Below are 27,513 nucleotides of genomic sequence, written 5' to 3'. Positions count from 1 at the left end.
CTGCCCGCAGTTGTTCCCCATGTCAACGAACTACCCCCACAGCACAAACACCTGCAGCGCCCCGGCAGCATGGGGGGCTGCAGGGATCAGAAAGACCTGGTGTGCCACCTCCTCCCAGGGAGCAGGCTGCGAAAGAAGAGAATGTTTGTTTCACACGTTTTACACCGAGCTAACGAGGAGCGCACAGCCCCATTCGGGCAGAACGAGGGCGGGGCGCCCTCACAACCCGGCCGCTCCCCGCAGGAGACGCGCACGCGCAGCTGCCCCGCCCCCGGCGAGGCCCCGCCCCCGCCGAGCCCGCGCGCCGCTGTCACTCAGCGGCCGTTCGTCATTCACGCGACTCTGCCCCGCCTCCTGGGGCCGCACGCACGCGCAGTGCCGGGCCTCGCCGGCCGTGCGCACGCGCAGTGGCGAGGCCGGGGCCGGGGGGGAATTTGACCGTAAACATCCTGCTGTTTGAACGGCGCGTTCGCGCGCAGGAAGGACCGCGGCCGCCATCTTGTTCGCTTGAGCGAGCGGTTCGGCTCCGCTCGGCTCCGCTCGGCTCGGCCCGGCTTGGCTTCGGCTCAGCTTCCGTTCGGTTCGGCGCTGCTCGGCTCGGCTCGGCTCGGGCTCGGCCCGGCCCGGCTCGGCTCGGCTCGGCAGGGCAGGAGCAGCGAGCGGCCCCCGGGCCCGGAGCAGGGTAAGGAGTGGCTCCGGCCGTCGCGGTCGCTGCCGCCGCCCGAAGGGGCCCGGCGGGGCCCGGCCGCAGCCCGGCTCTCGGGGTACTGCCTTCATGCTCGGGCTCGGGGCCGGCTCTTCGGCCGAGCCCTCCCGGCGGGGAGGACCCGCCTGGTGCGCCGCCACACCTGGGGCTCCCCAGAAAGGGCAGGGCGCCGGGGTCGCCTCGGGACCCTGCCCGGAGCCGGGTGTCCGGGGCGATCTGAGGCGAGGCCAGGCGCAGCGGGGCCCTGAGCGCGGCCTGGCGGCGGCACGGGCCGGGCCCGAGGGGAGCGCGGCCCGGGCGGAGTGCGGAGCTGCAGGGGCGGCGCGGTCTGTGCACCTGGAGCGGGTTCCGCAGGGACCTTCACCGGGGAGCCGGGTCACGGGGAAGCCGAGGGAGCCGTGGGGAGGCCCGGGGGCCGCCGCGATGTAACAGGCTGTGGGTTCGCTGAACGAACAGCAGCGGTCGGGGGGGGGCGGGGGGGGGGGGAGCGGCAGGAACAAAGTTTCATTTGCCACTCCTCAGTTTTTAAGTGTAATTTTTCTTCTGTCATGGATGGAGCAGGGTACTGAATTCTCTTACAACCTCGCTAGTGGCATACGAAGTGCCTTCTGGACACTGTGGCTGTTCAGCTGCAAATAAAAGGGCCCTTCAAAAATGCCGGCTTTTTGAGGAACCAAGATCCTGCTCTTACAGTCACTGTTAGAAATCTTGCTATAGTTTTTAAGATTTTTCTGATGCTGAATAGAAGTGCTTTGTTAAATATAAAACAGGACGTTGGGTGTTTATCAGTAACAAAGGAAACTTGGGGTCACTGTGACTTATTGGCATCTTTCACTGAAAATGCCTTTTTTTTAAATTTAGACACATAAAGAAAATACTGTAAATTTGGAGAAGTTACCATTTAGGCTCACACTGTGTGAATGTGGGCAATAAGTAGGCTTTCCTTAATCTCTTACTCACTAAAACTCGTATCATCAAAAACAGGGGACATCAAAGCATTAGGGTCAGGCTTGTGTTTTATTTTATGAAGGTTCATATGTGACTATTTGACATTCTACAAAATTTGGGAAAGCAAAGCCCTCTTGTATAAAGTTTTAACTGGAGAGGAAGTAAGCGTGATGGGGCTAATAAAAGGAGGAGCAAAAAGTTAGAGACCTACAATAAACTTAAATTACCACACAAATGAATCATGTCTTGCTTATACCATGGGATTTCCCACAGAAATTAGAGTTTTTCCTTTAGTTACTATATCAGTTTAACTTCTTAGAGGTAAAATGTTAAAAAGTTTCATTTGGGTTCTTTGGGTGAACAGTGCAGAGGAGTAACAACTGCAAAAGATGGAGTAACATAAGGGATTCTTTTCAACTTATGTACCTTTGAGGAGTGTGTTAGTACATGGTTTCTGCAACGTGAGGTTCAGATAATGGAGACGGGGCCTTAAATTAAAAAGATGTCTTTCCTACTGATTGAGCATTCTGAATGTAGGGGCAAGGGCAGGATACCTGCTGAGGGCTAGGTATGAATGTAGAATTGAGGGAAGAGGACAGCAGTATTCATAGTGTTCAGTAATCTCCAGCTCCGTACAGTACTTGTGAGTGATCTGGCTTTTGAATTAGTAACCTTAGTGGGGCGCTGGTTCTATCTGATTAATGTAGGTGTGTAGTATATTGTAATTGAAGAACAGTGAATGAAGTTCCTGTAACGGAGTGCTGCGGTTTGAGTAATTAATAGACCTGGTAGTGCAACTTCAGCCATAGAATTTCTGAAAAATTGTTGGTGGGAAAAACAAGACCTGGAGACAAATGGAAAATACTGTATGTATTTATCAAGGATATAACAAGTTGAACTAGTTCAATTTCATCTTTTTCAGTAATTGACTTTGTGGACATAAGAAATTAAGGTGACTTGTCACTGAGCTTTAGTAAAGCTGCAGGTGCCACAAAGAAATATATTAAAATTCAGATAAATGGATTAACCAGACAATTATAAAAGTGGTTGAAGGAAGGAGATCAGATAAGGTAGTGGTGAAAAGAGGCATGGAACTGTAAGGTGATGTTAGTGGAGTTTGTGATGAATTTTTTTCGGTGGCACCAGGTGTTCAGCGTGGTACCAAAACCTGCCAGGGAGGCAGTGTTAGTGAGTGCTCTTCTGAACTTCTGAAGTTTGGTAGGGCCAGGTCAGACTGATGCAGGTGTAGAGGGTGATCTCACCCTTCCCCAGATCACCCAGGGCTGCCTGAGCTTAGCAAAGCAGAAACAGCATAGGAGGAAGTTATGCGTGTGGGGGGAGACCAGCAGAGAAGAGAAATTGAAGGATAGCATAAGGACAAGTGAATTAAAACGACTGGCTGATTTCTTAAACTGTAGTATGGAATTTGTCTACTCATCTGTGTGCGACTGTGGTTTTGGACTAGCTTTACAACAAGGAACAAAAGTAGGTGACAGTAAAAAAATAGAAGACTGAACTTTAGTTGTGGAGTGGGGGGTGTGTGTGTGTACATAACCTAACCTAGGGAGAGCAGCTGACAAGTGGGTTTAATGAGCTAGAGTGAGCCACAGGCAAACCAAAATATGCTGAATGTTCTGTCTATTGTCACCTCTTAGTTCATTAAGCACTCTTCTGCATGCTTTGAAGGATGGGACTAACTATGCCAGTGTGCTCTTCAGAAGTTAGATAGTAAACCATTCTAATATGAAGAAGGATTTTAAGATGGAATAGATGTGAGTTGTGGGTTAAGATGAAACTCATAGTTAGCATCTACCAAATTTTCTTACTGCTACTTTGGAAGGAGCAATTACCAGAGTCTCAGATGAGAGAATGAGGCAGATTCTGGATCAGACCCTGTGTATGACCAGTACTATATTAGTTCTGCTTTACATGTTCACTTACTTTGTGTATAGAATTAGAGCAATTGTTACACTTCTGTAGGAAGAAAAATATTTTTTAAATTGTGCAGTTTTTGACCAAGTTAGGCAGAGAAAGCCTGAGGACAACTGTGGCACATTGAAGGAAATTCAAAGTTAATGACAATAAAGTTCCAAGTATTTTAAAAGGTCGATTTGACAAGATCAGGATTTGGTCCTACATGGCCTTGTGAGTACATATTCTTTTTGCCTTAGAGGAATGCAAACAAGACAGAAATGCCTAAGTTCTTAGAACAAGTTTTGTGTGTTTCATATCCAGTCAGTTTCAAAAATTGACAGTTATATTTTACCTTACAAGTTTTTTAAGAGCCGTCAGCTACCCTTTTCTTTTGTAGATTCTTATGAGTTGCTTTTTCAGCCAATTACATATTCTAGGTCTCTGCCTGAGCACTCTGCCACTTGCAGAAACTCTTGGTTACTTTAACATTCATCCCAGTCCCAAATTATGCCAGAAAATCTGTTTCTTCTGTTACACCACTGCATCAACATACTGTCCTGTGAATTAAGGATCACACAAAAAGCTTGAAATACAGAAAGGAGTATCTGAAAAGAAAGAAAAAATCTGGAGAAAGTGGGAGCCTGCTTTGAGCAGTTGCACTGAGGCGCTAAACGACTGAATTATAAAAGGCTTTGTACAATTGCTGTACCCCAGTTTTTGCCATGCAGAGCAGAGCATCTGCTGGAATTTGGAAGTGGCAGAGACTCATAATGTGACAAGAAATTACTGTTTTAGGGAATGAAATCATTATTTGTTAATAACACTTCAGATTGAAACACACTTCTGTTGCAGTGGGGATCCTGCAACACGCATATATCAAACCAGGAGTCCCGTGGAAAGGAAATATATAGGACAGACAGATTCTTGATAGCTGCTTCAGAGATGTTTATTTCTCCAGCCGCATGGCCGGGGCTCTGCCGAGGAACTGTCCCAGTCACGGGACCAAGGGTCCTTCTGCCCGCGCAGGGAACACAAACCAACCCATGGGAACGAGGCTGAGCAGGGGCAGGGAAACCCCGTGTCTGTGCCCTCAGGGCCCCTCTCCCAGGGCTACACGGCAGGGGAGGGACCCCAACACCTCACCCGTTTTATTTTAATAAAAGGAGAATGAAAACAACTGGATAAACATAACAAGAACAGTTTCAAAACAAACAAGCCACCCTCCTGAGTCTTTAAATGTCCAAACAGATTCTGTGGAACATCTTAGGGCTGACAGAAGGGAGACAGAACTCTCTGAGCATGCTTTGTGGGGAAGCTGAGGCAGGAGAGGGTTTAACTTCTTCCCTCCCCCTTTTCATCCCCCACTCGGCATTGGAAAGGGATTTCTGGGGAAACAATTGGCAAAAGCATGGTTTTGTGAGGGAAACCATGGATGAAAAAATGGATTGGGAATACACTGGGAGTAACAGGACATAGGGTAAAAGGGAAAGGTGGGATTAGGAAAGGGAGACTGTAGGGGGGGCTTACAATGGAGATATTGTCTAACATGACTACGATTTTTTGCATATATACTGCCTTTTACAGGAACACCATCAGGCCCAGTGACCTGCGATGCTTGTAACCCTTTTCTCCCTAGCACAATTTTGAATTCCACCACCTCTCCATCTCCCAAGCTTGGGATGCATTTTTCAGGGTTATTCTTTTTAATAGCAGTTCTATGCACGAATATGTCTTGCTGGTTGTCACACCTTGTTATAAAACCATAATTTTGCTTAACATTATACCATTTAACTATCCCTAAGGTCTTAGTTACTATGATCTTTTCGTTTTTCCGAGTGGCTGCTGTTTTCTGTCTCGCTGCGTCTTTGCTCTCTCCTTTCGGTCGCTCCGTGTTGGAATTGTCGGGGCTGCTGGTGCCTGCGCGCTCTTCCCGGGGTCGCGTTCGGGGCTGCGCGGGCCGGGCCGCGCCGCTCAGTTCTCTGCGCGTCGCCTCCTCTGGTCGCAGCTTCGCTGCCGATGCTGGGCGCTGCACCCACATCTCGGCCGGGCCCCCGAGCGACGACCCCCCCGAGCCCTGCTCCAGCGCGCGTCTCGGCTGGGCGCGGCTCCGTTCTACCGCCATCGCCGCCAGCCGCCGCCCGCGCGCCGCCCCTCTCGGTCGGGCGTTCCCGGGGCTCGCTCCACCACGCGCTGTGCTGGGCCGGGCGGGCACCGCCGGGCCCCGCCGCTCCCGCCGCGCCTCGGTCCGCCACCGACCACTGCGGCTCGCGTGGCTCCGCCCGCACGCGGGAACTGCCTCGCTGCTGCTCGCAGAGCGCTCGGTGCACGTGGCCTGGGCCGCACGGTCCCTGTGCCAGGCTTCCCTTCGCCAGGACACAGCTGACATTGCTCAACAGTCTCGGTAACTAAATAATATTCACGAAAATATTCTTCCATCGGCATATATTTTGACTCCAGTATTAACTGTGTCCAAACGGTTTTCCAAAAGCCCTTGGTAATAATTAATCCCAAGAAACATAGAAAAGTTCTTAAACAACCATGCCAGGAAGTGTTTCAGTTCTTTTTGAGCTTGAATCAAGCTAAAATTTACAAATCGTTGTTCAAGAATCATTTTAAGTTTAAGATAAATGTCCATATGTGGCTCTGAGAGCCAAGAGTCTTCCCACCGTTCCTCCATAGTTCAGATATGGAACAGCAAAACAAAACCAAGAAGAGGAATCCAAAGTTTCCAGGGTTTACTCACACAAATCAGTCGCTTAGGGACCGGGGATCGTTCTACTCACAATTCTCCACCATTCTGTTGCAGTGGGGATCCTGCAACACGCATATATCAAACCAGGAGTCCCGTGGAAAGGAAATATATAGGACAGACAGATTCTTGCTAGATGTTTCAGAGATGTTTATTTCTCCAGCCGCATGGCCGGGGCTCTGCCGAGGAACTGTTCCAGTCACGGGACCCGAGGGTCCTTCTGCCCGCGCAGGGAACACAAACCAACCAATGGGAACGAGGCTGAGCAGGGGCAGGGAAACCCCGTGTCTGTGCCCTCAGGGCCCCTCTCCCAGGGCTACACGGCAGGGGAGGGACCCCAACACACTTCAAAACTGTCTGTAGTCTGATTGTCGCTGTTTCCCTTAATGTATTTCAGTATGGCAAGGCTTCAGTGATGGATGAAGAGAAACACATTTAAAGTGATATAAATTGTTTTTGTCAGAGTTGTCCAAATAGCGGGTTTCACATTTAACAGGAAACTTAAGTATGTTTTCAGTTAACCATATGTTCGAAGTTCTGTGAAACCCATGCTATCTATTTTAATAATTGTGCCAAACTCCACTAATCAAAGTACGTTTTTGCAACCATTGATGAATGCTTTTGATGGACTAATACAAGTGAGTTTGTTTACTCTGTGTTTGTGCTTTCCCCTATTCCTCATGTTCAGGGGTAATTCACAGGCATAATGTTACCAGAGTACTGCATGGATCTGGTAGCAACTCAAGATACCAAAATGCTGTGCGGCACAGTTATGTCTCTGCATACACAAAAATACTGAGGCCTTCAGAAATACGCAAGGATTGAATTGTCTGTTGGCCTTAAGACAGTGTGATGTCTTTCAAAAATTACTGGGGGGAAAGAAAGTAGAATACCTTCCTTTTGATAATGTTTATCCAAAATTTATTTAATTGTGCTTCCTGGAAAAACTTGCTCGTGTCCATCTTTGTGCAGTGCTGTCCTTAGCCCTCATACAATCTCAACAAATAAAAATGGCATTCTAACTTTTTGTCAATTTGCAACTTCATTATGACTAAAAGCTATTAACCTCACTCCTAAGAGGAGTATTAATTCTGTATACTGAGTTAATTAGAGTTTAAGCTGAACATGGCCTTTATTTCCTTTAAATCCTCTCCAGTGTTTTGGTTATGGATGGAATTGGTGGCCAATCTGTCATTAAGAGAGTAACTTGATAATCAGTTCTGTTATGCAACTCTCAAAATGGAAAAAAGAAATTCTTGGACTTGACTTTTAGATCTGCATTTTTTCATTTGTTATCCAGATGTTTAGAGGTTGGCTTTATTTCCACTGAATCAGTAAAGTCAGTGCTTCTCTTGCCCCTCTACTTAAATTTCTAGCAATAACAGTTGTGACTTGCTGTGCTTCCTCAGGCAGTTTTTCTGTAGGCATGGAGGAAGTAAAAACTGAAATGCACTTATTTTATCTTTCCTGTTCTTTTCTTTTGATTAATTTTCCTGGAGTATAGAAACTACTGGAAAAACTCTTTGTGGAGATTCTTCTACTTTTTTAAAGCAAACTTTTTTTTTCCCCCCTCTAGTTGTAGTTAACTGAATAATACACTTACCTCATGCATGGAACTGGCATGTTTAGATCATAAGACATCATGCTGTTCTGGTTCCCCATGGTTTGATGGGTTGGCATCTTATCAGCCATAACAAAGTAGTTACTAGATAAATAGGTAAGAGTGTCTCTTTTTTTTTCTGGTTAAGGAGAAAGAAAATGGAGTCTTAAGGAAGTTTGGAATAGTGCAGTCATTTTTCTCACCGTTTTTATCAACACTTGATTAAAAAAGTATGACATGGAGAACAACCTGTTCAGAAATGTAGACATAATTGTGCTTCCTGTTTATGAAATTATAGTGAAGTCCAAAAATATTTAGGACTGTATATTTTATAATGATGAACCTTTTTTGGGAACAATATACAATATATGCTGGTATAGTACAGTAGTAGCTACTGTATTAAGAGTAGAAAGAAATGGAAGTTGTAGAAAGCTACTCTGGAATGAAAACTGAGACGTGCTTCTTTGCGCTAGGAGAGTTTGGTATCATTACCCCAAAGGTTAAAAGATTCAAGATTTTTTTTTCTTGAGGGATGATAAACATTTTTAAGTTGTGTATGTGGCTGTTAGTGGGTATTACTTCTGCTTTATAATTACTCTGTAATAAACACATATATATGCTATTACATGGACACCATTTGTAAGTGTTGGCTTCTTAAACATATTAAACAAATAGTCTGACCTCAGTGGTTGAAAAGCAAACATGTACTTCTGAGGATAAGAGGGTGTTTACAAGGATGTTCCTCATAAAATAAAAATTGCAGAAAGAAATATTTGCCTTTCTCTTTACAGGTTTGCACTTTGTCTTAGACATCTGGGACCATGTTCTATGCCCACTTTGTCCTGAGCAAGCGTGGGCCGCTGGCCAAAATCTGGCTGGCAGCCCATTGGGATAAGAAGCTGACCAAAGCCCATGTTTTTGAATGTAATCTGGAGAGCAGCGTGGAGAGTATCATTTCCCCAAAGGTACCCATTTTACACTAATGTGATGTTACCTTGCGGTGAAAAGAACTTGTGTGTACTGGTGGTACTTACTATTTGAGTCACTGAAGCAAATGAAGTTCTTAATGTTGCTGTTTTGAAGGGTGGAAAGGTCTGCTTAGATACGAAATACTCTGTTGTGAAAGTGGAGGAAATTTTACGTAGCTTGATGTTTTTACATGTTTTTGTTTTTCTTCCCCTCTAGTACTCATGACAATGAAATTATTCATTTTAGAACTAGTGGTACAGTTGTGGCTTTTGTCAGTTAACAGATGTCTGAATGTCTTATACAAAAAGCAGCTATTTGAAAACAAAAGAAAATTTATATCTTTTATTTTAGTCAATACAAATGTTAACAGTTCTTATAATGCTAGTTTAGATCTTAGAAGAACTGCTAAGTGTAAGCAAAAAGTGTATTGTACAATCACAGAGATGCTTACTCTTCCAGAATAGTGATTTGCTTCATTATCAGCTCTGGAAGGATTTAGGAAGAAGATAATGTTGGTAGATTGACTAGTGAGCTGGAACATTCTTTTAGAGAAAAGAGAAACTAACAGGCACTCTTTCATATATTTAACTTTATGTAACAGTTCATCAGCTAAAATATTAAAAAGACATTGGAGGCAATAAAAATTTTGAATTCTTACAGGCTGATGTTAAATGCTGTATGGCTTACTCTTTCTGTGAGACAGTTCTTCCATGTACCATTCAACACAAATTTCATGCTCTTTCAGCCTGAAATACATAAAGAAGAGTCCTTCTCTAAATTTTTTCAGTTTTGCGTTCCCACAGCAGATACTTCATTACGTAGTAAAGCAGTGAAATTGAAGAGGAAAGGAACTTAAAATTGTTAAGTGTGGCAGTGCTTATTTATAGGCACTCCACATCTTCCACTTTTTTTTCTCTGATTTTCTTTTTAACTCCAGGACAGAAGATGGAGAGGTAGCTAACAGTTTTAAACCAGATTTTACTTAACCAAATCTGTTTATGGTTGTTGAACTTTATTTTTCACTTTTTCCATAATTCACAATTTTCCACAAAGTAGCAAAGGTGGTAGAAAAAAAGATAAAAATGTGTGGTAAAAACAGGCTTTGTCACTTATTTTTTAACTAGACAGAGCAGTATTTGGGAATTCCTGGAGTGAGCTGTTAATTAATTTACTGATATTTGCCAGGTCATCCATAAATAATGTAATAGAGTATCATCTTGAACTGGACTTTGCTTTCTTTGTTTCTTCAGATTTCTGCTGATTTTTATGCTTATTTTGGATATTTGATTTTATTGAGAAAATTCATGTAAAACTGACTGGAGGGAAAAGGGAGGCTACATCTAGTTCTGATTACATCTAATAACTGATTGTGCAATGTGTTTTTAGGTGAAGATGGCACTCCGAACCTCAGGACATCTCTTACTAGGTGTTGTTAGAATCTACCACAGGAAAGCAAAATATCTTCTTGCAGACTGTAATGAGGCTTTCATTAAGATTAAGATGGCTTTTCGTCCAGGTATCTGTTCTTAACTAAGCACTCTGAAAAGTTACACTGACAAATGTATTTATTAAGAAGGCATACAATTCTGCCTTTAGATCTGTGTAATTACATAAAGGTATAGGTTATAGGAGAGGTAATTATTGCAGCTAGCTGGCTGGTTGAGTTGTCTGCTGAAAAACATCTTTTAACTGAATTCTGAACAAAAACTTCTCTAATGCTGATTCAGTAAAAGCTGGTGTGTGATGTTAAATGGAAATACACTGCATGGCTTTTACCTTCTGTCTGAAAAAGGCCAGTGCCCTACTGAAAAGAAGCACAGAAGGGGACTTGTTTCTGTCAAGGGTGAGGATTCTTTTGCCATGAGTTACGACAGAAACATAAAAGTAAGCTTTTTTTTTTCCACTTTCACATTTTAGTTTCTGAAAGTAATGTGAACTGTAATGCGTGCATCAAAGATAATCTCCCTTTTGTATGTGTGCAACGTAATTTCCCGCTCTATAGTTGCTTACGTAAAATATTTTCCATGAAGACGGGGTACCATATTAATATCTGAAATTACTTTTCCATCTAGCAGTCAATTAATTATTTGGCTTTCATGGCTTTCAAGATAGTTTTCTTTAATTCCGGCCTGGGGAACTTTTTTCCAGCTACAGCGTAGCTGTTGGAGTGATGCTGCTGGATGCTCACAGCTGCTAAATCATATTCTCCCTTTTTAGGTTAGTGAGTGCAATAGATTTAAAAGCTGAACTTGAGGGAGGCTTTTTTTCTAAAAAGGCAATTCTTGAAAGCCAGTGCAGCAGTAACTTGAGAAAAGTTAGGGGTATGTTCCCTTTATTTTAATTTCCTGACCTACAGGTTTGATTCAGGCATTGAATTCAGGTATTGAATTTTTTGTAGCTTTCAGTGGCAATTTGTTGACTGTTGCCAATTTTTTGTTTACTACTGTGTTTAACTTTCCTGGGTGATAAGAACATAAATTTATTTTAATTTCACAAGGCAGTCTGTTTCCCAATTTTCTCACTCCTAACAGAGTGCATGTCGAAGGTGAACCACCTTAAAATTTAAGACTTACAAAAAGTGACATTCTGGCCTGACACAAGCTGAAATACTCATCTTATAGCATTTACTCTCAGTTTATCAGCTTTGTGTGCCTTAGGCATTGTCCTGAGTCTTGTCTGTTCTGAGAATCATTTACATGTTTCATTTTAAGCACCAGGCAGCCAAAAATATTGAACAGCCCTGAAAGGATGGACTAGTTTTCTTCATTCCTAGTCAAGTACCATGATGAGTAAACTACAGACTCTTGCTTCTTCCTGGTGTCTATGGACAGTGGTTCTTTGATTATTCATTACAGAGGGGAGCACAGTGGGCAGAGTGTTTCTGAAGTATCAGTACCTCAGAATTGCCTGTGTTGCGTGTGTGGGTCAGAAGGCAGAGCATAGAGCTCAGATCTTCGGCAAGTTACAGAAGGAGTTGAACCTGCATTTCCCATGCACTTTCAAGTGCCCTGACCTTTAAGACTTTGAATAAAAGAGAGGGACCAATTACTGGCACTGGTTTTGTGATGCCCAATCTGGTGGTCATGCCCTGAGAATGCCTGCTGAATAAGATTACACATCTCCAGAGGATAAGAAAAGAAAATGTGTGTGGTTTTGGTAATGCAGCTCTTTTATGTGCAGAAGCCTATGAGTTAGTGTGCCCCAAGTGCAATCAGTACTGTTCGGGACCTCTGGAGCTGATGGAACTGAATAAAGGACCAGCAGCAAAGTAGTCACACTGTGCTGCCACTGTAAAGTAGAACCTTGCAGCTCATACTGTGTATCATGATGAAATTATTTTGGAACAGGTACTTGCAGTGTTGTGAAACATATGATGCCTTTGTTGGCTGCACAGCTCTGCATAGTGCCACACAAACATTACTGATTGATTTGAGGCTTCCAGGTTTATATAGAGTGCAAAGGCTTGAGGATATATGTTTTGAATTTAGTTGGAATCTCACTTACTAGCATTATTTAAGGTTTCTTTGTAGGTGTCAGCATCAGTTCAGCATCAGTTCAGTTCAACAAATTTGAACACAGTAAGCTCATGCAGGGAGAAAATGCTAATGGCTCAGGGAAAAATGCTGTCCTCGTAAGGAATGGGAACTCATGTCCGGGTGTTCTTATTTGCAGGAGTTGTTGATTTGCCTGAGGAAAACAGAGAGGCTGCTTACAATGCTATTACCTTACCTGAGGAGTTTCATGATTTTGACCAACCACTTCCTGATCTAGAGTAAGTTTGGGGTTTTTTTCATTTCCATGAAAATGATAATTGGTTTTAGTTGAGGAGAACCTGGTTTTAAACAGCTAACTCATTGCTGAATGTAAAAAAAAAGTCTGTAGGTAACTTCTATTCTTAGGGCTTTTAATACACTAATAAGGAAGTGTGCAGTCATCTTTGTGTTGATTTTAAGTTCATAGTAGCATTGACTTTAACTGAAGTTAAAGCTGTCCATACAGGAGCTTTTGAAAAACTCAGCTATCTGTTATAACTTTGTTTTTTCTTCTGTCCAAGGCACCCTACATCACATACATGCTTAGGTTAGACAAGATTAGTTTTATGGAAATGTTGTTGAGCTTTTGAAATGGCACTTTTAATTTTTTAAACTTAATACTTATAGATTACTTGTACATATAACAAGTATACAACCTGAATAGTTCTTAATCTTAAAAAACCTGATGTTTTTTATTATTATATTCTTGTTATTTGAATGATCCATAAGGGAGTTTTTAGAATACAGCTTATTCAGTGTTCTATATAGTTTATATTTAAATTAGAGTATATACTAATTTGAAACTGCATAAAATTTCTGTGTCTTTATAAGAAATGTACCTTCATACACCACAGAGTGTTAACTTGGTACTGGTGCAAAATACAGTGTTTGATAAACTACATTAATAGCTTTTGAGTTGAAGGGGAGGAAGTCTTTTCTTGATTGTTAGTTTGGCCTTTGAAATTAGTAACCCAAACACAGCGAGGAGTAAGAGAGATTACTGATATATTTCCCAGAATCTAACGCAATTTGGATGATAGTTTTGAACCATTAATGGTCTCACTGTTTTAAGTAGTAGTTTCTATTCAGTGTTCACTTACTTTTTTCAATAATTGACTTGAATGTAAAATTGCTTTTTACTAAATAATGTAATGTTTATTTTAGCAGGCTTTATCTGTTTTTAATTTTTTAATGGGATTTTTAATAATTGCCTTCTGTTTGTTTAAGTGATATTGATGTGGCTCAGCAGTTCAGTTTGAACCAGAGCAGAGTGGAAGAAATTACAATGAGAGAGGAAGTAGGCAACATCAGTATCCTCCAGGATAATGACTTTGGTAAAGATCTCATGTGTTACTATGTGCTACTATCTAATTTCAGTTATTGTAAGATACGGTTTTGCAATTACTATGGAATGCCCATTATGCACAAAGCAAATTAGATCAAACATGCTGTGGTTTTCTACATTTAATTTTTAGTTACTTTGTGACAGTTTTTCCAGAAAGTCTGTCCTCTAATGCTCAGCAAACTTCTAGCTGCCTAGAATAGGCAGAAAGAAAAGCTGAAGAATCTTCAGTCGAGTTAATCAGTGAAGTACTGTGACAATTACAATTTTCAAAATGTGATGTGAATATGAAGTGAGCTGTTGCTTTAATCATAAACAGGCTCTCAGTCAGAAACCACTGGGAGATTTCTAAAGCTGAATCAGTCAGTGGCAACAAGTTTGCTGCTTTGGGTATCTTTCAAGGACAGTGTTCTAACATCTGAATCAAAGCCTAAAGACAGTTTTATTTAAATGTCTGGTTCCCAATATATAGTATTGTAATCCATAATTCAGTAATTGTTTTGAAAGAATAATCTAGGAATAGTGTTGACTTGGTATTGGTTTGTTTTCTGTACTTGAAGCTCAGCCTCAAGGCATAAGGCACAACTTTTTCAAATTCCATTGAATTCTTTGGTTTCTGTGGAGATAAAATTTAGTAGGATCTTGCTAATATCAATGCAAATAAGTACAATAAAATGCTTTGAAGAGGAGATAGTTATTTTTATAATTGTTTGAACAGTATTTTTTTGCTATGGTATTGCTGGGCACAATTCCTTACATCTTGTTGTTAACTCTGCAAATAGGATAAATTGAATTAAAGTTTGGTCTTACATGGGTCTTTATTGATCAGTTAGGTAGGTCTCTTGCATCTTGGTTCTTTAGCACTTTTAGCAGTGAAATTGTATTCTTGCAGGTGACTTTGGGATGGATGATCGTGAGATGATGAGAGAAGGCAGTGCATTTGAGGATGACATGCTAGTGAGCACTAGTGCTTCCAATCTCCTACTGGAACCTGAACAGAGCACCAGTCACCTCAATGAGAAATCTAATCACCTGGAATATGAAGACCAATACAAAGATGATAATTTTGGAGAAGGAAACGATGGTGGAATATTGGGTAAGTTTGAGAAATTTGTTCTTCCTCTATCCCACCTCCTGCCTTAATTAATTAGTTCTTGGGTAGGTGAGGGGAAGTTGTTTCCTTTGTTGCCAAGATCCCTGTCAAAAGTTATGTCTTGCCCAGTGAAATTCCGGTTTGTGAGTGCTACAGTAGTATAGATGACTCACAGCACATTAAGTGTTGGCATATTTCAAACAAAGTTCAAAAAATCTTAGATGTAAAATATGTGGCAAGTATATTGTAATAAACGTTATCTGTAAGTTCAGAATTAGAGCTGAAATGCACCTTGAAATGCTACTTTCTTCTATGTCAGCATTGAAAGTACTGGTTTCTAACTTTTGCACTATCTTTGTCTATGTTGTAATAAACTTGTCTGTACTTCTTTGTAAATGTGTCTATACCCATTTGTGAATGCAAAACTGATTCTTTCATATGGTTGCTTCAGATGACAAACTTCTCAGTAATAATGATGGTGGTATTTTTGATGACCCACCTGCACTCTCAGAAAGTGGAGTAATGATGCCAGAGCAGCCTCCCCATGATGATATGGATGATGATGATAATGTATCAAGTGAGTATGATCTAGGACTAGATCTAGAATTACTTTCAACTCATTTAATTTGAATTCTAATTCTTTAAAAGCATATTAAGCTTAAAAGTGTGAAATACGGTAAACCACCTGAAAGTGTGGAGGAGGGGATGGGAAGGGTAGCACAGCTTGTTGATGTTTTGACCCTAGTGCAAGGTGTTTGTTGTAATTGCAGTGGGAGGCCCAGACAGCCCAGACTCGGTAGATCCCGTGGAACCTTTACCAACCATGACTGACCAGACAACGCTTGTTCCCAATGAAGAGGAAGCTTTTGCTCTGGAGCCTATTGACATAACGGGTGAGTGAACTGTTGGGGAATGTTTTACACAGTTTGTCAGAGACCACCTTAACTTGATGGAGTGGAAATGAATGTCTGGCACTGCTGCTGATTTTGCTTCTCACTTGGGAGGGAAAACAGGGATCAAGTGCTGAATTCCTTTTATTCTAATACTAGCTTTCCAGTACTTCCCAGAGAGGTAGCATGGATGGTCTTGGGAGAATACTAGCTTGTCATTTCTGCAGTCAGTATGTGTAACAGCATGATACTGTAGCTTTAGATAAACATGCTAGTTAAAATGCACAGAGTTGGAATGGAACTCAGCATGTCTTTAATACAGGATCTGTAGTGCAGCACAGTTCTTTATGTGCTGTGTTTGAAGGGCAGGAGTGACTGTTTACACTGAGAACGAGTGCTCTTCTAGTGATTTGTAGCTTTAATGAATTGCTGAGTTTGGGAGATGCACCTTTGTATTTTAATTTCTACTAAGTAGGGATTTCCCTTTTTCTTTAATGCAAGAAACTTGCTTTATTTAACTAATACTATATTTGGCTTATATACAGACCCCTGCTTTATTAAAAAAATTCATGTTTGGAAAAAAAGTAGCTTGTCCTGTGCTTTTTAGACTGAGCTCCAGGCCCTGATTCCCTGCTTGGCCAGTGGTAGAGCCCTGGCACTGCCCTCTCGTGGCAGGCTGGCAGCAGGGGTCCAGCTCATCTGCTGGGATCAGCAAAGACAGCATTTGCCAGAGCTTCAGGTTCTGCCGCAGAGTACCAGGCTTTGAGCACAGTAAAGCCATCCTAGAGCACGGTCAGAAGTTTACTGTTAAAACAACCACCCACATGAACGCCACTAAAGCTCAGGTAGGGCTTAGGGGAAAAAGTGGGTGTGGTATTTTGAATCTGTGATTAGACTCGTAAAATGGCTGGGATTGGAAGGGATCGTGAAGATCTGGTTCCACCGTCCTGCCATAAACAGGAACACCTTCCACTAGACCAGGTATCTCAGACCTCCATCCAACCTGGCCTTGAACACTCACAAGGATGGGGCACCCACAACTTCTCTGGGCAACCTCTTCCAGTGCCTCACCACATTCACAGTAAAGAATTTCTTCCTAGTATCTAGTCTGAACCTGCTTTCTGTCAGTTTGCAGCCCTCCCGTCTACCCTGTCACTACATGTCTTTGTAAAAAGTCTCCTCCATCTTCCTTGTAGGCTCCCTTCAGGTAGTGGAAGGCCACAATTAGGTCACTCCAAAACTGCCCTTGTCCAGGCTGAACAAAACCAAATCTCTCAGCCTTTCCTCATACAAGAGGTACTCCATACTCTGTTCAACACAGTGGCCAATGTTTGCACAGCCTAACAAGCAAGCCATGGGGTAGAGAGGCATGTGCAGCTGAGAACATTGAGGCTTAAGTAGATTCAAATTCACAGAAGAATGTGTAAGTTATGGGACAGCATTCATAGTATTTGATGTTTTATCCTTCTTCCAAAGCTAGAGTTGCTTTAGATTCTTGAGGCAGCTTTATATGTGGGCAAGTGAGACCTATAGAGAACTTGAAGGATTCTTCTACAGATTGGTACCTGTTTGAGCTAACCTTCATTGCTTGCTAAAAATATCAACAGTCAAGGAAACCAAAGCAAAGAGGAAGAGAAAGCTGATTGTGGACAGTGTGAAAGAATTGGACAGCAAGACTATTCGAGCCCAATTAAGTGACTACTCTGATATTGTTACTACTTTGGATTTGGCACCTCCTACAAAGAAATTGATGATGTGGAAAGAAACTGGTGGAGTTGAAAAGCTTTTCTCTCTGCCTGCACAGCCTTTGTGGAATAACAGGCTACTGAAGGTAATGTTTTTGTGCGAGTTCACTTTTAAATGGACTGTATTCAGGATTGTGCCTCATGTATAGCAAACATCAGCATATAAGTAGTGATACAGTGATGGCAGTATTCATAATTGTAAGAAAAAACATATTAAAAGAACTAAGGTAAATACGTCAAACATTGCTGTTATCAGTTACAGAAAAAAATTATTTTTTTAGATGTTAGTACTGTTGGAGAGGAGCTTAAAAACTGAGAAAGAAAGATAGCCCATAATTACTTGATCCAAAAAGAAATTAAAGGACACTGAGAACTGCAGTAGTGAATAATGTAACCTTTCCTCTGTAGCTCTTTACTCGCTGTCTTACACCTCTGGTACCAGAAGACCTGAGAAAGAGGAGGAAAGGTGGAGAAGCTGACAATCTTGATGAGTTCCTTAAAGACTTTGAAAACCCAGAGGTTCCTAGAGATGAGCAGCAACAACAACAGCAGCAACGAGATGTCATTGGTTTGTGTCTTGTCAAAGAGAAGGGCATTCCCTCAGAGTGTATTTTTCTCTTTTATTTGTGCTTTGTATTAAGTCATCAAAGATTATGTATGAAGCAGTGAGCTTTGTAATGGGTTGTTTAGCTTGATGTACAACCTATGACACAAAATAACTTTTTTTTCCTAGAAATAGGGGAAGCTTAGGAATTGTTTGAACCAGTGGATTAAAAGTGCAGGCTGTGAAGAGTGCTCAATTCTAAAATAATAGATTGGATTTTGGTACAGTTTCTAATTACATTCTTAAGTATCTAAAAGAAGGTTTGTTGTGGAATATAGATGAACCTATTCTGGAAGAACCAAGCCGTTTACAGGAGTCGATGATGGAAGGCAGCAGAACCAACCTGGATGAATCAGTTATGCCACCCCCACCAGCTCAGACAGGTGTTAAACGCAAACTACAGCAAGTAGAACCAGAGCCAGTGTTACCTGTGAGTAAGCTTTTACTATTCTTTTTATGGGGAGTGAGAAGTGGGCAGTGTCTTTGAGTAGGAAATGACAGATTTGAGGCCCTAGCTTTCTGTGGTCCTTTGAGATTCACTGTAGCAGTGTCAGAACATTTGTCCCTGGGTAGTCATTCTGGTGCCTTTGTTAGGTGAAAAACTTACTGAAACACTTAAAATGCTGGTAGAATAAAGAAATTATACTATTTCCTTCAGTAAAAGTCTTCAAGGAGTCTAGTATATCACTTATTAAGTTGTGCTTGTTGCAGTTGGAAGCTGGCTAAGTGCCAGGCACCCATGAAAACACCATCTACTTATTTTCCTCTGCTATAGCTGAGCAGAGGAGGGTGAATTGAAAACTTCATTTTCGTGAGTTAAGGATTGTTGAAAAAAAGAACACTTTAAGGCAAAACAGGTTCAAAACTTAAACAGTATAAAGATGATTTATTATTAACAGAATTAAAAGTAAAAAGGGTAATGGGAACCAAAGCAAATCTTCAGAACACCTTTCTTTCCCTCCCTCTTTCCACCGACCGTGCAAGGAAACAAAACATGGGGTTTTGGTCAGTATTTCACTTCTTAAAAATCTTTCTTCAGTATGCTTAGGGAAAAGAGTTTCTTTTTTCTGTCCTGTGGGATCCTTCCCATGGGAGATAGTTCTCTGTGACTTTTCTAGCGTGGTTTTAACTTCTACAAGCAGCAGTCCTGCCCAAACCTGCTGCAATATGAGTCCCTCCCATGGGCCAAGCAGTCTTCCCTGCCAAGCGTGGGCCATTTTAGTTCATGGGGTTTAGTCTTTTAAGGATGAGCTGTTCTAGTTTGGAAGCAAGGGTTCTCTATCTCTGTAAGCAAGGGTCATCTCTGTTTGGATTCCTCACTAGATTACAGCTTTTCAGTATCCACGCTCTCCAGCGTGAGTACTCTTCCTGACGGGCTGCGGGTGGATATCTGCACCCCCCCAGGCACCTAATGAATTACAGGCAAACAGTTTGTTGTATTATAGTCCTCACCACGGCTTGCAGAAGAATCTCAGCTCCAGCGCTTGGAGCACTTTTTTCCCTCTCCTTCTTTTCACTGACCTCGTCGCTATGATGGTTCTCCTCACGTGTCCTCACTTTTCCCTTTTCTCTGACATGGAAGAAAGTTGGTGTCTTTAAGTGGCAGTTGAGAGGTTGATCTCGTCTGGGCTCTGCATTGGAGAATTGCTCACCATGTCTCTCGCTGCTGGCCATGTGGTCTCTGCCAGCACTGCACGGCCAGCCCTGGCTGTGTGGTCCTTGCCAGCACTGTGCGGGTGGTCCCGGCCTCAGGAGAGTCCCAGCCTCGGGAGGGCCCCGGCCGCGTGGTCCCAGCTGCCCCCGCCGGGATGGGCCCCGGCAGCTGTCTCACCACCCCTCTGGAGAGGAAAAGAGAGCTTCCCATGGTTTGTCTGTTCTTAAATATGTCATCACAGAGGCGTTACCAACTTGTCTAATCGGGCTAGTAACCTGCCCATCATCAGAGCCTTCAGTGATTGGCTCTGTGCTGGACATAAAAGTTTCGAGGAGCTTATCTCCCAACCCCACTAAAAAACAGACTGTGTTAAACCAACACAGCTTGGCAAGTGTATATGAACAGCTTCCGTGAAGCAAGGATTGTGTTAGCTGCAGAAATGTCTTTTAAGACAGTCCTAGTGTTCCAGGCTTAAGGCTTCAAAGAAAAACTTTGATTGTCTGGAGAGATTTCCTAGTTGAGCTGTGAGTAGACCTGGACACTAGCTGTGATGCAGTGTGAAAGGAAACTTTGTGAAGGGGAAAAGAAGGAAATGGGCGAAATGAAAGGTGTATTTTTCTGTATGCTTGCCTGGTGAGAACAGTCCTGGTTTATGCTGTGTCGCATATTTGTGCATTTTTTAACCTCACTTTGCACATTCCTTGGCTAACAGGTTGTTCACTGTAGAATGGGACTGTTAGATGTTACATTATCTTATTTAACAGGGTGGCAGCTGCTGCTCCTCTTGGCTATGTCATGGGGTGAAATCGGCATCAACTGTGCTAAGTCAGTGTAATTAGGGGTTTTGGTGTGTTGGGAATTCTGTGACCATCTTAGAGGCCAGGTCAGGTCTGTGGCAACATGTACAATCTGTAGTGATACCTGCTGTGTGACTACATCAGAAGTTGCTTAGCCATTTTAGGGTATGTGTATAAACAGTTTCAGGTGTCAGGGTAACTTTGCTGGCAAGCACTTAACTGTTTATAAGAGGGAGAGTACCATATATCAATTTTATTAAAACTGTCTACATAAATCCTATTAAATTACTTTTCTGGATTTTCCTCTTGACATAAATACTTTCTGAGAATATACTTGAGCACCAAAGTCATTCATACGTTTTCAGAAACTTTGCAGGTACCAGTGTTTAATTCCTTCATGTTTGTATTGATGAGAACAGCATTTTGGTATTTTGAAGATGTCTTGTTCCAGTGAGTTTAAGTGTGTTCATGTAGCACTGCATCTGGTTATGTGGGATTTTAAATTTGCATGTGCTGATCCATGGAATGAGATCAGTAGTTTGGATGGGGGAGTAAGTGAAGTTACTGGAAAGCATTTTTAGTTTTTAGTGATACCATAATTTCTGGTTTGAGTAGAATCTAAAGGATTGAAAATACACATATGGACAGCAAAACAAAATTGGTTTTTGGTTTTCAAAAATGAAAAATTCTAATAAATGGCTAAGATTTACATACTTGGATTTTATTAAACTGGTCTGTAGCACCATTATTCTATTGTAAAAGCACTCACTGGCAAAATGATACTGTTTGTTTAACTGTACTGTGTGCTTTTAAAGCATCCACCATCACAACAGCTGGAAATACCACCTGTAGAAATGCCTCCAGAGGAGCCCCAAAACATCTGCCAGCTAATACCAGAGCTAGAACTTCTACCAGAAAAAGAGAAGGAGAAGGAAAAGGAGAAAGAAGAGGAGGAGGAGGAAGAAGTAAGAACTCCGTGTAGAATCAGTTTGTGTGTTTCCCAGAAGTGTTTGACTGTGGATTCAGTAAAAGGCATAAGAAATAGTTCTTTTGTCTGTCCTTATTAGTAGCCCTTGGAAATGTAATTCTTAAATTATTTCATGACCATTTTATTATATTTATATTATTTAATTTTATAATTTTCATACACATTCTGTTTTAAATTAGTGTTCTCCTGTTCTCACACATGGCTGGATTAAACCACTCTATATTTTTCTGATGCCTTAGACAAGAACTTTCGAACTTAATGGTGTGGTATATTTTAAATAGCTTGTGCTACTTAATGAAAGTAGCTTTTTGCAAGAAAACCAAGCATGTCCTGAAATTGGATAACTTAAGTTGTCTCTTAGCTACAGTATTTAATATTCTATGGATATCAAAACAAACTTCATTGATGTCTTTTATTTTACGCCTGTTTGCAGGAAGAAGACGGCACAGGGGGTGATCAGGATCAAGAAGAAAGGAGATGGAACAAGAGGACTCAACAAATGCTCCATGGACTTCAGGTACCCATGATTATTTGCTTTCTTTTAAAGTAGCTTTTGAGTATGCCCAGTGATGCTTTTGATCTAAAAAGGTCAAGAAGGAGCGTTCTTTGCAGTTGGTGTTACAGCCTAAAATACCAGTTACCTTAGAGGGGGAAGAATGCGTGTAGTTGATTAAATTTATATCAAATAAATATATTAAAATTAAGTCTATACTTTCATAATTGTCACTTTTTTTCAGAGAACATTTGAATTAAAATTTTTCACTTAAATATTTTTCAACCTTTGTGTCTACACTTGGTGTGCAACTAAGATTCCCAGAAATTTAAACTTTAAAATAATTGAGTTTGATTGTGTTTTTAATGAAACCCTAGCACCTCTGGTTTTGTGCTGTGTGTCCTTAGACAAACCCCCATAAGGGTCTAGGGATATAACACCATTTTACAGGATATTTACTTTCTGGCTGTGCTAGTTTGAAAACTTGCATGCCATGAGAAGCTGAATCTCTTAACAACTGTGGAAATGTGACTTCGGCTGATTTCTAGCACGTGACTTCAGTCTGCACAGACATGTATCTGTCCGTAGGATGGATTCTTGCTTGCTGGAGCTAAAGAGCTTTTTTCTGCACACCCCACTGTGCACCTGAACTGAAGTGCAAACCGTTCCTTTGCTTATCAGTCTCTGTGTGTGTCCTCCACATATTCTTGGACTGCATCTGCCTTTCATCCTAGTTTGTAGCTCCTTTGTTCCATTAAACATTTTGGCAACTCCTGTGATTTGGCTGTTACTGAATGCCACAATCCCAAATGGTCACACACCCCCCTCTTCTCTCCCCCAGCTTTAAATGCTGAGCATGATGGCATATGGCAGGGATTATCCTTTTGGCCAGTTGGGGTCAGCTGTTCTGGCAGTGTCCCCTCCCAACTCCTTGTGCACCTCCAGCCTACTTGATGCAAAACAGCACCATATGAGCTGCTGTGAAGAAAATTAACTCTGTCCCAGACCAAATCACTACAACTGTAGCTTAAAAATAATTTCTAAAGTATACCGATGTTGAGTTGGTAGTGTTGTTTCATTACAGTTTCTGAAGAGAACTTTAGAATTCTCTTTGGCCATAACTAGTTTTTTTCAGTTCTTTCTTCTGTGTACCCAAAAGAGCATCACTTTGGATGGCTGAAACATTAAATATGCAATGAGATTTGGAGTTAAATTCTGATTAATATAAAGTAATTTGGTTTGGCCAGCCAAATGTCTTTTCATCTAGTTGAAGGTCATTCCAGGGCAGACAGTTCTGTTTTAAATCAAAGGCCTCAGTTGTTCTGGCCAGAAAAAAGATGTATTTTCATGATTTTTTTTTTTTTAAATATATTCTTGCCAAGACTTTGAGAAAATGTAGGTGACTTTGGGTACTTAGTTTAAGACAGAGGAGTTTTAGAAATAAACAGGCTTTCACCTTGGGAAAATTACACATCTTTTAAAGAATGTTAGTGCTTGAAATTTTACTTTATTATTTTTGGGATTACCTTTATTTTGAGAAATACAACTTGATTTTTTTTTTTGTTTTATTCCTATTAAAGAATAGAAAAAATTGTCCTGTAGTCAAAAAAAACTGGTTAGTTATAGCTGCAGAAATAAAATCTTGTGCTGTACACCAGTGTTTCTGGAATATGTTCAGCAGATTCAAGAATGGTTTTTTTTTTACACATCTCTAGGAAGCCTACTAGGTTTCATTTAACTGAGATCCATGAAGAAATTTTCATGTACATGTGGTAATGTTCCCATCCTTCTGAATCCTCAGTGTCCTGGGGTTGACAACAAACAGAATCTTGCCAAGAGACATTGTTGTTTCTGTGTAGTTCTCTGTTTAATTTGTGGTATCAATGTTGTGTTTTTCAGAGAGCTCTTGCTAAGACTGGAGCAGAATCTATCAGCTTGCTTGAGCTGTGCAGAAATACAAATAGAAAACAAGCAGCTGCAAAGTTCTACAGTTTCCTGGTACTGAAAAAGCAGCAGGCTATAGAGCTGACCCAGGAGGAGCCCTACAGTGACATCATTGCCACCCCTGGTCCCAGGTTTCACATTATCTGAATGGTTCCACAGAGCAGAGCTGGTGCTCGTCTCACCAGTGCGTGCGTGTATTGCCCCGTCCGTAGGGCCCACAAGACCATTGCAGAAAATTTAGATTTTATTGTCTGTATAAAGTCCTTGGTTTTCTCTTGGGGTTATTTTGGGGTTTGTATTTTAACTTCACCACTCACATTTTTAGTGAAACTGCTGGGGTGGGTGACTTGAGTTCCAGCTGCAGAAACCAGACATCTCAAGCGCCCAGATAAAGATTGTTTTAACAGCTCGGAGCAGATGTGTGCAATATTGGTGCATGTGATGTTGAGTATCAATGAAAATGTCTTACAATAATTTGACTAGTTGATTTAATAGAGGTATTTTTAATCTATACAAGTAAATCTGGATGGCCAACCTATTGTCTGATTAAAAACTTTGCCAAACTCATCTGAAATGTTTGGTCTGCTTCTCATAATAGTAGACTTTTTTCCCCTTCTCTAGATCTTTGTGCATACTGTGGGTCTCCTAAAGCTGCCAATATGAAAGGTAGTGCCTGATATGTCAGCTTGCTGTGTCACTGCATTTTTGCAGTCAGATTTTTGTAGCCCTTGATGCTAAGGGGAAATGAGTGTCTGTGGAGAGCACTTCCTCTACCTGATACATGAAAGGACAGAACATGTGAAGCATTTCAGACAAAACATTCCTTTTCACTTATCACCTTGTTATGGTCCACTACTGATAATGGCTAATTACGTTAATAAGTGACAAATGAAAACTAGTCATTTCATTTAAACATTTAAGAAATCATAATGCTTTAGGTTTGTTAGAGCTGTATATAAACTCCAGACTTTTTAAAACAGACTTCTAGATTGTAAATTATCTGATTTTTTTATTAAGCAGGCATCCAACAATAAGAATAATTGCTAAATTCAGATACCACCTGTACCAAAAGGGCAACAAACCTTGAATATAGAGTATAGATGGGCACAATTCCACATAATTGTGTAGTGCGTTAATGACTCTTCAGATATATTTATGGTTTTAGTGTCAATTTTTTCTGATAATGTACACTCCTGTGTTCAAAACATTTTATTGGTTTTGCAGAAGAAGTCCGGTTTGATTTTTATTTCTGAAGAATGAAGCTTTACTGTTAGACCAGGTAGCACCAGAAATTATGTGAATATGTTGATTATGGAGACCTGTCTTAACTTTTTTTAGGGCAAAATTATTCACACTGAAGGTTCTGGTTTTAATGTTGGCACTTTTGTGAAATAATTTTGGGACTCTGAAATTTCAGTGTATACTCAAATGTAAAATTATGTGAATGTTTAAAAAAGTCTACATGAGACTACATGATGACCATGTTTTAATAATCCTTGAAAAAGGTAATTGTACAAAGTTACTGCAGCTTTATTTTCAACATGATGTGCCTGTAAAACCGTAATTTTCCCCTTTGTAAAAAGAGACATTGTAGATAACTTGAATGTTTAATTATAGAGAAGGTCATTAGTTTCTTGTTACACATTTTTAGTCTGTTTTTGTTGCTTTTCAAGGTTAATATTCTTGAAAATAGTTGATGCTGTTATGTATAACTTTTCTAATAAAAGTTGTGTTATAAGCTGTTACGTATTAGCTCTGTATCTTGTTTGAACACCTTCCATTTATGTAGGAGGGACTGAGCACTTAGAGGTTGGTAATTTTGGTATTGGGTGTGGAAAGATTTAGCTCTTTGAGATATTAAAACTCGAGTATGTAAATAGATTTCTTGCTGTTAGGAAGGAAGTGTTTTTGTTCAAGGATTCTATGCTAGAAATGTCTGTGGAAAATTATGGGAGACTGTCTATAAAAGGTGATTCATCTACATGCCTGTCTCTTCTGAATGCCAGAACGTACCCAACTTGAATTCTGTTAGCTCTGCTGTTCCCTTGCTCCTGGAATTGCTTCTGCGTGCATGTCAGTGCCTCTGAAGTTGCATGCTCTTCCTGGTAGATCCAGGCACTTGGATCCAAGCCTGTGGCTGCAGCACATGGAGTCAGCTGGTTACCTGCAGAGCTTGTGTATAGGGGCAGTGAATTCTGATTGACATAGGCTGAGTGAGCTAACTTAGTCTGGGCTCCACACACAAGGGACTGTCCTGCTTTCGAGTGACCTGTGCAAGCAGCCAGGCCCATCCTGTGTGTGCTTTAATTCCTGTGGGATGCAGGCTGGCCTGTGCTGAGCCAGCCCAAGTGTGTGTGTGTGTGTGTGTGTGTGTGTAGGTACAGCACTGGAGAAGTGACTTTCATTTCTTCAGTTCAACTTCTGTGAGAGAGAAGTGTGGGAACTTGGGCACTCAGGCTGGAATGAAAGCTCTTCTGGCTTCTATGCATAATCTAGTACATTTTTATCACCAGTTTGGTTCTTTGTTACACCACTGTGATCAACACTCATGACAAGTTGATTTTGCTCAAATGTATGCCTGATGACACTCTAATCTGGGGCACTGAATGCAAGCTCTGCTTCATCATGTACAGGATTCGTTACTAGTTCTGACCATGGCCTGCAAGTAGTACCAACAGGCTCACATTTCTTGGAAAGCAGGTTTTGTGGTAATTCTGTTGAATGAGGTCCAAGGAATGGTGATGGAGCACTGGTGTTCTTATATAGCTCCTCGAGGTACAAGAAGTATATTTCCCTCCTCTGTTATGGACACAAATGATGAGATGGGGAAGGGCTCTCTTTGCACAGCATTCATTGTTTTCCCTATGACTGCTGTTGTTTTTTGGGGTTTTTTTAAAGTGCTCCAACATCTTTGTAAAGAAGTACAGCATCCGCATTTTATTATAGTTCCTCCTCAAACAAATGAAATGGTTTTAAAGAAATTAGCCATAAGCATTCACTTAGTTTTTACTAGATAGGAAGCCGTTTTTGTCACAGCTCAGTAACATCTCTTTTCAGGAAGCTGTCTTGTGAAGGATTTAGATTTGATCAAGAGCATTACTGTAAAATGTGTTCCTCACTGCTTCCCAGTCAGGCTGGACTGGCTCTAGTGCCTTTGGCTGTAGTGCAGCAGTGAGGGGAAGGAATTGCTGTGAATGCTTCTCTGTGCTCCATCATTCCGCTAGTGGCAGTTTTGTTCTGTCTGCAAAGCTTAACTCTTCACAGTGGGGGTACTGTGCATGCCCTGCTTTCCAAATTACTCCTTGGTGTGTGAAAGGAGAAGAGTTCCAGGAATCTAAGGAAATATTTCTTCAATGAGATCGAGTTGTTGAATGAATTCTTGCCCTGTGTGTCTGATCCACCTTGAAGACCCACTGCTCCATTTTATTCCAACTGGGGTGGAAGGGAAAAGAAGTCAGGCAGGTGATGTTATCTACAGCTGGAGGTTAAATAGTGCTCTGTTTCTGGGAAGGGTGTGAGTAGAGAATTCTTCCTGATACCAGAC

At 41.4% G+C, this 27,513-nt stretch overlaps 1 protein-coding gene across 1 annotated transcript; it reads left to right on the top strand.

Annotated features, from left to right (window-relative positions):
- The first annotated feature begins 454 nt into the window (after nt 1-454).
- On the top strand, nt 455-25,714 carry RAD21 (RAD21 cohesin complex component). The gene is made up of 14 exons (XM_039549057.1): nt 455-682; nt 8,709-8,882; nt 10,273-10,402; nt 12,559-12,658; nt 13,647-13,753; nt 14,654-14,857; nt 15,306-15,431; nt 15,625-15,747; nt 17,352-17,575; nt 17,898-18,057; nt 18,372-18,523; nt 21,360-21,509; nt 21,966-22,049; nt 23,925-25,714. Exons 2-14 carry the CDS (start codon nt 8,739-8,741, stop codon nt 24,114-24,116), a joined length of 1,896 nt encoding a protein of 631 aa, XP_039404991.1. The 5' UTR covers nt 455-682; nt 8,709-8,738; the 3' UTR covers nt 24,117-25,714.
- Nucleotides 25,715-27,513: the final 1,799 nt, after the last annotated feature.

Source organism: Corvus cornix, chromosome 2 (assembly GCF_000738735.6).
Source record: "Corvus cornix cornix isolate S_Up_H32 chromosome 2, ASM73873v5, whole genome shotgun sequence".
NCBI lineage: Eukaryota > Metazoa > Chordata > Aves > Passeriformes > Corvidae > Corvus > Corvus cornix.
Note: the sequence above shows the minus strand (reverse complement) of the source record. Positions and strands in the feature narration are given on the sequence as shown.

Excerpts from the sequence above, each read along its gene's own strand:
- RAD21 (XM_039549057.1), top strand. The coding sequence starts at position 8,739 with ATGTTCTATGCCCACTTTGTCCTGAGCAAGCGTGGGCCGCTGGCCAAA. Across the intron at positions 15,432-15,624 it reads TGATGATGATAATGTATCAA|TGGGAGGCCCAGACAGCCCA; the intron begins GTGAGTATGATC and ends TTGTAATTGCAG. Across the intron at positions 21,510-21,965 it reads AAGAGGAGGAGGAGGAAGAA|GAAGAAGACGGCACAGGGGG; the intron begins GTAAGAACTCCG and ends GCCTGTTTGCAG.